The sequence below is a fragment of the Notechis scutatus genome, chromosome 3 (assembly GCF_049901735.1).
Source record: "Notechis scutatus isolate UNSWTSFEM ecotype Mainland chromosome 3, rNotScu1.2, whole genome shotgun sequence".
In the NCBI taxonomy this organism is placed as follows: Eukaryota; Metazoa; Chordata; class Lepidosauria; order Squamata; family Elapidae; genus Notechis; species Notechis scutatus.
The window spans coordinates 80,266,196-80,281,607 of NC_142011.1; the positions used below are offsets into that span (position 1 = coordinate 80,266,196).

A 15,412-nucleotide genomic window follows, 5' to 3' on the forward strand; every position below is an offset into this window, starting at 1 on the left:
TACTTGCTTTGCCCTGCTGTAATTTTTATATCTAAGTTAAATTTATTCTTCCTTTTATCTATTTTTCCACTGTCAATCCTTTTCACTTTTCTTCTTCCTTTAGCTGCACTTGAATACTAACATCTGCTGATCTGTATTGCCACTGGTTTGGTCTTTGTTGGCTCAACCCCATTCCATATCCTGTCCTAAGTTCTTACTTCCTAGATCCCTTTTCCTGGCTTTAAGTAGGGTATCACTGATGAACGGTATTCAGGCTGGGGCAGTTTAAAAACAGAGGTGGTGGCAGTGCTCTAGGCAAGGGGTGTCTCTCCTATTTATCCAGTCACAGGGATTCATTGAGGTAAGTTGGGTACATGGGGAAAGCAATATGTGTGAGTCATTATGTAAATGATGCCATAACTCATTCTTCTCATTTTGACATCATCATGGCTTATTCTGGATGTAGTTGCACTCAATATTGTTTATATCACCCTAAGTTCTAGGGATGAGAATAGACTTGCAACGTAGCAACTAACGTAACAAATAAAGTCTTTGTAGACTTTAAAGCAGGGGTCCCCAAACCCTGGGCTGGGGACCAGTACCGGTCTGTGGCCCGTTGGGAACCAGGCTACACAAGCAGCAGGGCAAGTGTGCAAAGCTTTATTTGCACAAGCGCAGTATTAGGTTACGCATGCAAAACCATCCCCTGCCCTCCCTCTTCCCTCACTGCTGCCCCCACTGCCAGTCTGTAGAGCCAAAAAGATTGGGGACTGCTGCTTTAAATCATTGAATAACTTTATTTTGATCTTTTCCCCTAACTTTCTACTTACTTGAGATCCTCTTTCTCCTTTTGGTCCTTGCTCACCCTGTTCACCTGGCTCACCCTTTGGAAAAAGAAAACAACAATATAGATAATGTTTGTATGATATCAAACCTGAGGATAAATGGAGATTTTCTCACCTGTTTTGAAAAAAAGTGCAGAATTACAATGTACTTTATTAGAGACTTACTGGTGGTCCTTGTTGTCCAATAGCACCTCTCAGTCCTGGAAGTCCTGTGTGACCCTAGAAACAAGAGAAACTATTCTTGATTAAGGAAGTTTCCATTTCTTTCAACTGTGTAAAATGCTAAGTCTCGTTTTAATTAACTGATGTTACTATGGCGCAAGAAAGCAGCACCTCACTGAGATGAATTTCAGATATATCTTGTTACAAGAGAAGAGTGCAGTACAAATCAAAAGGCAAACAATGCCGTTCAAAGGGGGTGTTATTACAAATACACATACACACTCATATTCTTTGATGTAGTATGTTAAGATCTATTTACACACATATTACCTTACACTTTAGCGTACAAAACATTTGTGTCTCTTATTCCAATGTATTTTTAAAAATCTTTTATGCCATTTTTGCTTGTTGATAAGTCTAAAATCTATTTTTCTAGATGCCTTATGGTATCTGCAAGATCTTGCTGCTTTTATTAAATGGATGGAACTCACTTTGCAGCATGTGTTCTGTCCTCTTTTGCTATGAGGATGATGTGAAATCCAAGCCTTTTTCTAGTTCAAGTTCTGTATGATGCTAACATGTATATCAGGGATGTCAAACTCATGGCCCACGGGCCAGATGTACCATGCACTGGCCATGCCCATCCCTGGTTTAACAAAGGGGGAAAAGTTGCAATGCATCACATGACAATGTGTCATTGTGAGTTTGACACCCCTGATGTATATGATATTGATTATCAAAAGAAAAACAAAGAAGTTTTAACCTTATTTATTTCCCAGTTCCCAAATCTTTTTATTCAGTTTCCAAGTGTTCATTCTGATAAATTGATCCTGAATTTTCTTGAGGGTTTAGTTTTATGTACAATTAGCTGTTATGCTTTCCTAGTTTTCTCCAATAATCAATGTTTATTCTGAATTTATTTTTAAAATGTATTCAGATACGTGTACAAGGGAGCCATGTTGCTGTACGTTCACTATAAGTAACATGTACATAAACACCAAAATAAGTTTTACCATGTAACCTATGTCACCAGGTTCTCCTCTTTCTCCCCGTTCACCAGTAGGACCCTAGAGAAATGACCATAAAGAATCCAGACTGTTTAAAATTTCATTTGAAATACATTTGAATTACTGCATTTTTTCCCCAAAATAGCATATCTCAGGGGGAAAAGGAAAGAAAAACAAGATGTTAGCAAATTCCAAAACACTGCAAAGCATCATTGAAATTAAATTTGTTATTAGTTCTACAGAGCTGAAAGAATATATAACCACACAAGTTAAAGTGCTATCTAAAAATACTTAGGTTTAGAATCATTCATGCTCAAACCTAAACATTTCAAACTCAAAAGTAGAATGGGTTAGGGTTTTTACAGTAGATGCTAAAAAGTTTAAAGAAATGACTCCTCATAATAATAATTTTAATTTACGTAGAATGTTAAATCAATTGATTCACATTATTTCATACAATATATTTCTACTGTCTAACATCTTTATATACAGAGTAATATTATCTGCATATAAATGGATAGCCAAAACCTTTAATGGATTAGTTAAATCCCTTCATGCATTTACTAGTTCCTACATCAATAAGATAATTCCTGTTTCTTCAGTATTTTCCTTTATTATTTTCAGTGAAGACTGAAAATCAACAGTGTGTATAATATTACTACTGACCTCTAAACCATAGTCTAAGAATCATGGGGTTGCATCAATAGGGTGTAGTACACGTACAAGCATACACATGCACATTTTAAAACAAATTGTATCTGTTTATACAATGTTGACTGTAATTTTCTTGCTAAAGAAAGACCTACTGGTTCACCTCGGGGCCCAGGTGGTCCTAGCATTGAGCTGTCTTCCCCAGGGTAACCCTATAAAGAAAAGAAAATCACTTGTTTATTGTACATGAAGTCTAATTTTTTTGTAAAATACATAAATTATACATACTTTCCTTCTTTAGTATATGGGTATAACACACATACTAACATAAAACATTGTTCAATTTATATAATGGATTGAGTGTCAGCTATGGAATTCATTGCTGCCACATAGTTGGAGAAAGTGGGAGGAGGGTGATGTTAATTGAATAGCTCTTAGTAGACAAAATATAATTATTTTGATAGTTCAAGGTTACAGGGTGTGGCACAGAAAGAATTAGAACTTACTTTGGGATTGGTTCATGTGATGTGGTGATGAGGGAAAAGGGGATGGTTTGTAGGTTGGGACTTTGTGAGGAAGCCAGGAAGCTTTATTTCCGGAATTCCTCAGAAGGTGCCAGGTGCTATTCTAATAAAAGTACTTTGAAATGATGTGAGTTACTGACAGGAATGGATTTCCCCTGGAACTCTGACATTGAGTTTTTGACAGCAATCATAACTTTTTGTTTTGAAGAACTATGAAGCAACGCGTTCAGTTACCTGCAATACAATTTATCTGTGTCTATTCCCATTAAGTGGGAATCCGTGTAAATTTATCTGTGTAAATCCCATTAAGATTGAAGAAACTTATTTTCAGTAGCATACATTTTCTAATTTGTAAAATTCTTTGATGTAGAATGTTAAGACCTATTTACGCTATTAATAAAAAAAAGTTAGCTTAGTTTTTGTTAACACTGATTAAATGTATTTTGTAAAGTCATAATTGCCTTATACAACAGATAAAAATATGTTCAGCAACAGTTGCTTTTGTTAGCTAAATGCTAGTTTTGAGTCTAAAATACTAAATCTTTGTTAGCAGAAAAATCAGCTTCAGAGTTCCATATGCTTTCCAAGTATAGCTGCTTTATCATTAAAGTCAATGTGTAAAGGTACATTTATATTTACACCCCTTCAAAAAGCCGCATTCTTTGAAGCTACATGTTTTCTTTTAATGTGGGGATTTTATCAAAGATCCACAGAAATGTATGAAGTTTTTAAAAAGGTAGGAGTTGCCTATGCAACTTGAAAATACCATGCCAGCAAGCAGGTGATTGAAGTTTGCAGAAGACAATCTGGAATGGAAACACCAGGATCAATTTTAAAAGATTTGGGGCTTTAAAACTCCAAACAATTCAGACTAGAGTATCTGAAGCTTACCGGGAACTAAATGAAAGATAGTTCCCAGTAATCAAATTTAGAAATTATATGAACTGCTTCATTTCAAGTAGATATCAGGATGATAGGTATTAACAAGGGTCTCCAACCTTGGCAACTTTAAGACTTGTGGACTTCAACTTCCAGAATTCCTCAGCCAGCTGAAGTCCACAAATCTGAAGTCCACAAAAGTTGCCAAGGCTGGAGACCCCTTTCTAGAAAATACAAAATTATCTGTACTTCACTCAAAACAGTTTTTCATTTCAAGGAGGAAGGAATGACAATTGTGTGACATTTTTATATCATGTATCTAATGGATTTTTCTAAATACTACCTTTTGAGTGCAATATGGTCTAAAACAGTGGTTCTGAACCTTTTATTGAACACATCTTTTATGGCCATGGAACATGGTCACGGACCCCCAAAACTTAAATCAAGATTTAATATTTCTTCAAGCCTTTACAGACACCCTGTAACATCACTTCCGCCAGGGGTCTGCGGATCATAGGTTGAGAACCACTGGTCTAAAGATATTTGAAAAATCTCTTAAAAACTGTTATAAGGTACTGTGTTTCTGATTTATAGAGTCAGTTTGATGTAGTTAAGGCATTAGGCTAGAAACCGGGAGACCTTGGGTTCTAGTCCTGCCTTGGGCATGAATCCAGAGAGTGACCTTGTGCCAGTCACTTTCTCTCAGCCCCAGGAAGGAGTCAATGGCAAATAACTTTTGAAAAATCTTGCCAAGAAAACTGAGAGACTTGTCCAAGTGGTTTCTGAGAATCTGACATGATCGAATGGAGGGGAAAAAAACCACACACCCTGATTTACAAGGTTTGATGGTAATGGTTTCTACTAGTACAGCATCAAACAACAGGGATATCATGAGAAATTGAATACTGGTGACCAAGCCTACTTATTACTTTGCAAGATAAATGAAAGCAATGATCTATTCACCTTGCAGTTGGATGCCCTCCTAACTTTTCATGGGCAGTAATTACACAGTCAGATAAAGTTGACAGCTTTAGACTTCCAATGCTATGTTATTTGTTGCAGTAAATGATTAAATGATGAAATTTATCAAATTCTTCAGTTTATATTTGTAACGGAATGAGAAAAATTAAGGCTCATGCAACAATGCAGACAAAATCTGTGAATCTTCATGGTTGCTAGCCAACAGAAATTTGTCAGTAAATACAACAGTTCATTTTTTCCTTACTTTCTCTCCTTTGGGTCCTGGAGGGCCAAGTGCTCCTGGCGGACCTTGGTGACCCTAAGAAAAATATGTATCAGGCAATATCTGCAGTTACAAAAAAAAAACCACAAGTAACAGAAGAAAAGTAACAAATATTTTCTGTATAGAGTGATAAAAATAATACCATGATTCTCCAACAATACGCCCCCCCTCAATAGGAAGACCCAGCATGTTTTCTAGGCATAAAATGAAATTAAGCCCCTCCCCCCAAATTTAGGCCTATTTTAAAACATGTAAAATTGGGGGGGGGAGAAGGTGGGGGGAACTTGCCATAAAGAGTGCCCCACAGGCAGCTACGCCTCACCATCAGCCGCTCCTAACAGCCGATCATGGCGGAGCACAGAGGGCTCCCTACCCCTGCCAAGCGCCTTTGCTGCAGACCCGGGTCAGCAGGCGGGCGGTGTCAGCGTGGATGTCCGCCAGCAGCGTTTCAGCTGCTTCTCAGACCTCCGTAGCTTCCACGGTTTTCACCAGTGCTGGTGCCTCTCTCCCCAGTGACATCTCCAACAACAACGTCTGAGTCACTCCCGCAGCGCCGAGAACCGTGGAAGCGTTTCAGCCACTTCTCGGGTGGGGGAGCTGCCTCTGTAACTTCCACGATTCCTGGCACTGCTGCCGCTGTTGTTGGAGACGGCGCTGGCGAGAGAGGGACAGCTGCAGCTCGGCCTGGGCGTGCTTGGAATGCAGGAATGGGCTGTGAACTGGGACTTTTGGAAACTTGCAGAGCCGGAGGCTGCCGCACCAAGGGTAGCAGCAGTGGAGACGCTCACTCGGCTCTTCTCACCGCTCAGGATTAAACCAAAACGCAGCGTGCGGCCCTCCCAAGTAACTCAAAATCTTTTTTTTCCTGTTGTTACGATGGGGGAAAAGCGGGAGCGACTCAGGCGCTGTTGTTGGAGACAGCACTGGCAAGAGAGGCACCAGCACCAATGGGAACCGTGGAAGCTACGGAGGCCTGAGAAGCAGTGAAACGCTGCTGGTGGACATCCACACCGACGCTGCCCGCCTGCTGACCCGGGTCTGCAGTAAAGGCGCTTGGCGGGGGTAGGGAGCGCTCCGCCATGATTGGCCGTTAGGAGTGGCTGGTGGAGAGGTGTAGCTGCCTGCTGGGCGCCATTTTTTCGGGGCTCAAAAACAAATAAGACCCGACCTTATTATATGAGAAACACGGTAATAATGACTTGTGTAATCGGAGTTGCCTAGTGGTAAGATGGGAGGCAAATAAATTTAATTAATAAATTAAATAAATCTACCTGGACAGTTTTTTTTCAAGGCTGAGGGAAATTGAGCAATTGGCATAAAATTATTGATGTTTCATACAGTTATATATGTATCTATTTACTTATCCAATTTATATAGCCACCTAACACACCAAGCAAGTGACTTTGGGGGTACACAACAAAATTAAATAGTCAATAAATACTTAAAACCATTATAATTATTAATTATCAAAACATTAAAACCATAAAAAGGACTATAAAAACAGAGCAAGAAGAAATAGCAGAGAAGGGGTTGTTAATGATTATGGAGCCACCTAATTAGTTAATCTATTCCTTGGAGGCCCTAGGCCTGCTGGCCTAACAAGGATTTAAGGGATTTTGGGAACTTGGAAGAGTTCTCTTAACTTCAGTTCAGAGAAATTACACAGAACAGATATCACAGCAGGAAAGGCCCACCACCCTGCCAAATCTAGTTCCCTTGCTAATGCTGGTGAGGGTTTAAAAAAATCTAAACATTTCTGAGAAATATTCTGAAAAATACTATAATCTATTATTTCCACAGCTGTTTTCAAATGGATACAGTTGTATAATTGTAGAAAACTAAAGATGCTTTAAAAAAGTATGGGCTAGCAATATCAAGAAGTTTAAGAAATATGCAATCAATTAAACAATAGCCAATCGCCGACCATCAGTATGTAATCAACCAATAGGAAGGCACCACATAAATACATATTCCAATAGAAAGAAATTCCCTGAAGATGGGCTCCAGCACGAGTCCAAAAATTCAGAAGAGTAAACCTCTAGTCCTGGTGACTGACCCAGATTGGATCTTGCAACATTATATTTGCTTTCATTCAATAGATAACAATTATCATAAAATTAATAGAATAGTTGGATAGGCCCATAAACACATTTCAGAAAGGTATCATACCCCATAACCTGGAATTCCTGGTTTTCCTGCTGATCCCATTGCTCCTAAATGTCCCTGTACAAGGGGAAGTAGCAATTAACATATTTTAATACTTTAATAATCTTATTAGCCAAGCTATCAGTTCACATAATACTTCTAATTGGAAATATTCACAAAGCATGGAAATAGTTACCTACTGGAAGTAAGACAGTTGAAATATGCTTAATCCTAATTAAAACCATAAGAATTCTTTTTAAAAAGTAATGCTAAACAAGCTTGTGATATATTAAATAAATATAACTGAATCAGATTATAATAAATACAAGGGGAAATCTTGTCTTCATCTGATGAACACTACACAGAAGCCTGATGATGGCAGATGAGATTCTGCTGAAAGCGTTGCTACAACTTTAAAAGCACAACTACAATGACGTGGGAAAATACCGAACAAAGCTGAATGCCATACATGTAAGTACCTGAAAACTTAAGAATATATATATATATATATATATATATATATATATATATATATATATATATATATATAAATATAAATATAAATATAAATATAAATATAAATATAAATATAAAATATATATGTTTTCTGAGGTTTTCACGGGTATTTGGATGTGGATCTTTGGTTATTTGGGTTTTCTCCCGCATAAAATTGGAAGTATCTAGGCGACGTTTCGATGAAGTCTCATTCATCATCTGCAGGCTTGTGTCTTCGGCTTTGTGCTTCTCGGAATAATGTGAGCTTGCAGCTGCTTCTTCCTTTTAACTGCTCGTGGGGGTGTGACTTGATTGGGTGGGGGCTTGGCTGTGTTCTGATTGGCTGGGGGTGTGAGAACACCCAAATAACCAAAGATCCATATATATATATATATAGGGAGGGAGGAGGGAGGGAGGGATCGAGGGAGGGAGACAGAGAACTCGACATGACCATAAAGGAACCTGCCCATTTATTATCATGATTTTCATGAAGTAGGTCAACACGTGACCAACCTGGTTTTATGATCTTTTTTTTTTATAGAAGGCATTAAGCGAATCACCATGGTCATTAAATCTACAGTTGTTCAGTGAACATTGTGTTTATTAAGCGAACTCATGAAGAGGCACAATTATGATTATATAGCAAGCAAATAGTACAGATTAACAGTCCAGATTTTGAAAGTGGCTTCTATATAGTAATATAAAAATTGTTACTTAAAAATAAGTTACTCAGCATTCTTACCCATTTTGTCTAAATATCAACAAAGGCGATTGACAGGGTTAACCTGTTAAACATCTGTTTAATGATTTATTATGGATGCTGTGAATTTTAGACAATTCACAAATCCAGACAAATCAATCAGCTTTAAACAGGCTCTTCACTTGCATCAAAGTTCCTATAAAACTACACAGGATTATAAAGTTTAAATTAATACTATACCAACCACGGGTCCTCTAGTTCCTCTTGAACCCTTTGGACCAATTTCTCCAGGCTTGCCAGGTTCACCTGTAGCTCCGATTTCTCCAGGGAAGCCATGCTGACCCTTTTCTCCCTATTTGAGAGGAGAATAAAATGGATAAATACATTACGCCAATTGAAAATCATATTGGGAAGCCAATATAGGTACAGGTAGTTACTATGATAACAACTGGGACCAGAATCCAGCAATTGGAACATCACATGACTGGTTTGCTCAATGACCGTAATCTTGGTACTTAAGGTTGTGTGTTATCTTCTGGGTTATTAAGTGGACAGAGAAACAGGTGAAGAGTGTTGGGTGCCTTACGGTGGGTGAAGTAGGCCCTGGGAGGCCCGATGCAAGCCAGGAACAAGTGTTTCCACCCAGAAGCTGAAAATCGTTCATGTGCAAGCAGACAGGCAAGATTTCAGCTCCATACAAGCAGGCAAGGAGCTGAAAAACCTTCAGCAGGCAGTTCTTTTCTCCAGTTCCCAGAGACAAGAGGGAGCGTTCTTGGCAGCAGCAACAGAGTTTGCAATCTTCCCTACTAACTTCCCTATGGAAAGCTGGCTTTCATGACTTTCTATGGAAGTTGGCAGAGAAGACTACAAATGGTGAACACATGATTGCGGGCTGCTTGACTAGTCATCCGTGAGAACAGGTTTCCAAGCATCCAAATCATGATTACTTGATAATGTGGAGTGGGGTTGATGCAATGTTTTGCAATAGGCAGAAGTGCTTTGCAGGTCGCAAAGCACCCTCTCTGAGGCCATTGTTAATTTGAACTGTTGTTAAGGGAACAATATAAGTCAAAGACTACCTGTAATAACAAAAAATATTTGTTGTTCTATTCTTAAAATTGAACGGCATGGTGGCCTAGTGATAAAGATGCTCAGAAGGTTGAGAGTTCAAACCTAGGTAGCGGCAGATATTTTTCTTTCAGAGTACAAAGAGAAAATATCTGCTGTGAATTCCATGTAGGCATCGGGAAGGGCATCTGGCCAGTAAATGCTCAGCTCCACTCAGTTGCCCCAACTCTTCCCCAAATTAAGGGATTACAGAGTTATATATATATATATATATATATATATATATATATATATATATATGTATGTATGTATGTATGTATGTATGTATGTGTATGTGTATGTGTATATGTGTATATATGTATATATGTGTGTGTGTATATGTATGTATGTATGTATGTATGTATGTATGTATGTATGTATATATTCTGAGGTTCTCGCGGGTATTTGTATGTGGATCTTTGGTTATTCGGGTTTTCTCCTGCGTAAGATTGGAAGTATTTTGGCTACATTCTCATTCATCATCTTCAGGCTTGTGTCTTCGGCTCTGTGCTTCTTGGAGTAAGAACTTACTCCAAGAAGCACAAAGCCGAAGGCACAAGCCTGAAGATGACGAATGAGATTTCGTCGAAACGTCACCAAAATACTTCCAATTTTACGCGGGAGAAAACCCGAATAACCAAAGATATCTATCTATCTATCTATCTATTCTTAAAACTAGCACTTTTTTCTTTTTATGACCCTGTAATCCCTTAATTTAGGGTAGAATTGGGGCAACAGGATGGAGCTGAGTATTTAATGGTTGGATGCCCTTCCTGATGCCTAAATTTAATTTATAGCAGATATTTTCTCTTTGCACCCTGAGAAAGAAGCATCTGCCACAACCTAAGATTGAATTCTCAACCTTCCAAATGGAAGGTGACTGTCCTCACCACCAGGCCACCACGTCACTCTACTCTTAAAATGAGCAATATTTATTAATATTGAATCCTTAATGAAAAATAATTTGCTTTCTGTCCAAATTCAAGATAAAAAAAGGAAGACCACTTACCTTCTTTCCTGGACGACCCCTTTGACCTGGACTTCCTTGAGTTCCCTCAGGACCCTACAGTAGTTAACATAAAGGGAGATAAATCTGAGGCCACATTTGTTGATTTACTCTCAGTTAAAGATGAAGAGTTATCAAATCCAGCACTGGGTCTTGCCAGGTGTTCCATGAATATCTTTATCCAGCAGTTTTGTGTAGATATTAAATAGAACTGGAGAGAGTTAAACCTTTAAACACCCTCCCCCAAATAAAAGAAGCCTCTTTCCCTCACCCAGACAAACTGGAAGTAGTCTCAGAAAAGAAGACAACAATCACAGCAGAATAGTGCTGCCCATTCCAAGTTCCAAAAGTCAGTACAGAAGGTTATCATGGTCAATGGTATCAAAAGGTACTGAGAGATCTTAGAAAGTCAGAAATGGATGCATCATCCTTCTCTTAAGCCTTTTAGAGTCATCAACAAGTGCAACAATGCAGTATCAGTATATTAACTCAGGTAGAATCTTGACTGGAAAAGGTCCAGATAATACACTTCCTTTCGGGCTGCCAGAAGCGATCCACTTACCATCATCTTCATGTCCCTTGGCTGTAAAGGACTAAGTGAGGGAAAATATGAATCTGAAAACATAGAGTTATTACTTATTCAGGTGAGTGGTTTGCAGGATTTGGGAGATATCACTTATCTGAACAGGTAACTCCTGATCAGGTTCATACCTTGGGAAGTCTCCCAGACACTGGTGTGAGAGAAGCTTATCTTTTAGTAATAAGCTAAATGTTACTAGAACAAAGAGACCTAGTATTGGTGATTGAGGCCCTTTTGATGAAGTGCCCTTGAAAGATAGTTTGGAAAGTGGAATCAGTGGTGAGTGGTGCTTCAAAAAGGATAGCATCATCTCCGTATTGAAACAGTTTTCTAAGCTTAGTCCAAGCTATTTACCATGGCTTACAAACTCCTATGGAACTCTGTCCAAATTATTTGCAGTAGCACTGATTTTACTCAGTCCAACTTTTCCCAACCTTTTATGTGATAGGATCTAGTGCAGGCCCGTCAAACTAGCGGCCTATGGGCTGGATACGTCACGCGGAGGGCAAAGGCAAAAATGTCGCAATGTCACAATCCGGCCTGTGACGCGATAAGAGTTTGACACTCGTGATCTAGTCAATGGAACTATCTTGTGCTGAAGCAGTGTTGGATGCGTTTAGAAACATTTCTTTTCATCCAGACTTTTTAGATGCCCTTTTTTAAGCTGGAGTTTTAGTTATTTTTATTCTGACTGATTGTTTGTATTTGGGTAGAGCCAAAATTAGGAATGAAGAACATTTTTAAACACATGCGCACATATGTACATAGACACCAGCTTGATTTACTTATTTTTCCCTCTGAAACAATATGAAGCGGCAGATGGCTATTGTCTCTCTGCATTTCCAAGAATCCAATAAAACTGATCCTCCTCAAAGCCAAAGAGTTACAGCCTAAAACTGGATCCATACTTCCTGGATAAATATATTCATAATTGTCTGCCTTTTCCCAACCATATGGCAGGATCCACACAGTAAAAAAAACAACAACAACTCACTGAAAATCTCCTATTTGGGGGATTTTTTAAAGCCATGTTGAATTTTTTTTGATAACATGCATTTTGAAATATATTTCATTTCTCACTCATACTACCAGATTTTCATGGCTATACTTAATTTTGCATCAGACAGAAACTGATGACTATCATATTAGAAAAAAACAAATACTGCAGCAAATAATAAGTAAAAAATGTTTCCAGCAGACACATTTTCCTAAAAAATTAATGGCTGGATTAGAGTCGATAGTTGCTTCACAAGAAAACTCTGTATTGAGCCCCTTGCTACAATAAACAAACAAACAAAGTATGCAACTAGATAAGGTTTTTTTTTAGTTTTTTCTCTGCAATAGTTTACTCAAAGCAAGCACAGCAGAATGTTTCTGGTTTTTATTAAACTGCGTCAGATCCTGAGATATCAGCCAAACTTACTGACAAATTAGATGAGGTACCACTTCAACAGCTATAAATCAGATGGATGGTTGTTAAAAATCAAATGGAAAATACAGGATTGTTTCCTGGATCACAATTTTGTCTTGTAGAGGGGGAAAACTTTTGGGCCCTACAGGTCCCATTCAATTGCTTTATCTCCAAATGCAAACAGTTGGCACAAATCATCTATAGATAAGCCTTGACATATGACCTTAATAGAACCTGGACTTTCTGTTGTATGTCACGATGATCATAAATCAAGGCACCCATGTTTACAACATGATTTTACAACATTTTTTGCAGCAATTCGTTAAAGAAATGTGGCGGTTGTTAAGTGAATGTTGCATTGTCTGCAATGTACAGTTTTTGTTGAAAACCCATAGTAAATGCCAGTAAAAAACATATGCTATAAACCAGCGGTCGCCAACCAGTGGTCCATGAGAAAATTTTGGTGGGCCACAGAGAAATCTCACCCCCAGAGCACCCCCACAAAGCAATTAATCCAGGCTGCATAGAAACACAAGGCTGCGCCACCCACGTGGCCCATGGGAACCCTCCCTGCCCACTCATTCCTTACCCAGCAAACTTGCCTGCTAAATTGCTATTTTTCCTTTTTCCGACCATCAGCTGTTCTGCTTTGCTTGGAGATTTAGATAAGCTAGGATGCAGGAAATGGTTGGATTTCTTGCTTTCTAGTTAGTCTTTAGATCTTCGGCTCTGCTTTTAAGTACAGCCAAACCTCCCTTAGGACTGAAGGTTCTATTATTCCGTGCAAACTCACGGCAAGCAAATTTTATGTGACAGACTCAGATAGCCGATGGCAGATAGATAGATCACTGAATGATTCTGTGAGCAACTCAATCTGCCTGTCTGCTTTGCCTGATTTTGGGTAAAAGTTGCTCTTTTTTAATAAAAAAATCAATATTTATATAAATATTTATAATATTTACATATAAGCCATGCCCAGCCAGTCACATGACCCACCAAGCCACACCCACAAATTAGGTCACACCCACAAAACTGGTTAGTGGTCCCTGGGATTTAAAATTATGAGTTTGGTGGTCCCTGAGGTCCAAAAGGTTGGCGACCCCTGCTATAAACAACAATAAATGCAGGCCAGTTGCAGAGCACACAAAATGCAATCATGTGACAGAAGGGGGAGAGCAACCATTGGAACTTCAAATCCTAGTTGCAAATGCCTTTATTAGGGGTGGGTGGTGGTGGTCCATCATAACTTTAAACATTTGCTAACCTGGTCATAAGTTGAGGACTATCTATACTGAAAACTCCAACATAGGTTACCCACTATTTGAATCTACATCCAGATGGTTTCCTCAGCCAAAAACTCCAATATTTTTTAAGCCACTGATACAATTTCTAATTGTTTAACTAGTGTTTCATTTAATTTGACCCTAAATCTATTTATTTGTTATACCCTGACTTTCTTCCAGATTAGGAAGAAACAGCAACTGGTTCAAAGACACTCATGACTTCCATGGCTAAGAATGGGCTTAAACCTGTTTCCAAGATATAATTTTTATAACAAATTATTTTTATAACATATTGCCATTTTGGAAATAATGGAATAGTATGGACCAGCTCTGGGAAACTAACCAAAAGAGAAATCAAGGAGACAATTTTTGTGGGTAAAGACGAGACCTTACACCAAACACATTCTTTATTATGGAAAGTTTTATTTTGAATATTTTCTTTGATAGTTCTTGCACGTAATTGTGATCCATTATAATGTGTGTTTTTATGCATATATCTTTTCTCATATCATTCCTGTTCACAGTTAATTTTAAAAGAAACATTTAAAAAAGAATTGGTGCCACTCTTACTATGTTTTTCACTTTCCACACATCTTATGTCTCGTTTTTTTTTTATTATCCCTGAGAATAAAGGTGAGATATAAATGTTTTAAACCCATAAACCAATCAATAATATTTCACAAAAATTAGAAATGGACAATAGCTGATACAGTTTGTAGACAGAATCGTTATTTGACTTTTTCTTTATAATAGAAAACATAAGCATGAACATTATGCATCATGTTAGGTAACATACTACAATGGTGACATAATCACTGATGCTTCTTACATAAAAAGCTCTTATTGTAGAGGCCAAAAATTGTGATAAAACTATCATTTCAAGATTTTAAAAAAATCTTTTAAAGCCCTACTTAAAGTTTTGAAGCCTAACACTTGATATGTCTGCCTACATAACATTCTGTGCATATATTGAGTGTCATAGATTTATGGTATCTCAATCAGAAATGCAAAACTAAGAAAACTCGAACAACAAAACGAATGCTCCTGTTTTATAATCTCAAGTCGTTATATGACCTACATAAATGTCAAAAATAATCAATTCCATATTCTTACTATGCCAGAAAATAAAATTAATCATTGCTGTTTGAAGAGAGAACCCCATCCAAAAACAGTTCATATGGAATCAGAAATTTGTTTCATAATTTTAGTCATGCCTTTCAAATCTTTTAAGGGAAATATTCTCTGTGTAAGGGTGGCCTTTACTTAAATGTAATAAGTTTCAAAAAAAAATTCCATTATCTTTTGTTTTGAAAAATGTATTTTCTATTATTCAGATCATGATATTTATTTCTCCAATTTCATTCTTCCAGATAATGCTGCAATTTTGACAGTGAC

General features: G+C 37.9%; 1 protein-coding gene across 1 annotated transcript in view; it reads right to left on the bottom strand.

Moving 5' to 3' along the window:
* The window catches only part of COL24A1 (collagen type XXIV alpha 1 chain), a 145,863-nt gene that overhangs the window by 31,522 nt on the left and 98,929 nt on the right, over positions 1-15,412 (bottom strand). Inside the window, exons 37-44 of the mRNA XM_087960561.1 lie at positions 10,747-10,800; positions 8,875-8,982; positions 7,460-7,513; positions 5,273-5,326; positions 2,800-2,856; positions 2,000-2,053; positions 990-1,043; positions 810-863 (exon numbers count right to left, since the gene is read on the bottom strand). Coding sequence (XP_087816687.1) covers positions 810-863; positions 990-1,043; positions 2,000-2,053; positions 2,800-2,856; positions 5,273-5,326; positions 7,460-7,513; positions 8,875-8,982; positions 10,747-10,800 — 489 coding nt within the window. The remainder of the gene's footprint in view (positions 1-809; positions 864-989; positions 1,044-1,999; positions 2,054-2,799; positions 2,857-5,272; positions 5,327-7,459; positions 7,514-8,874; positions 8,983-10,746; positions 10,801-15,412) is intronic.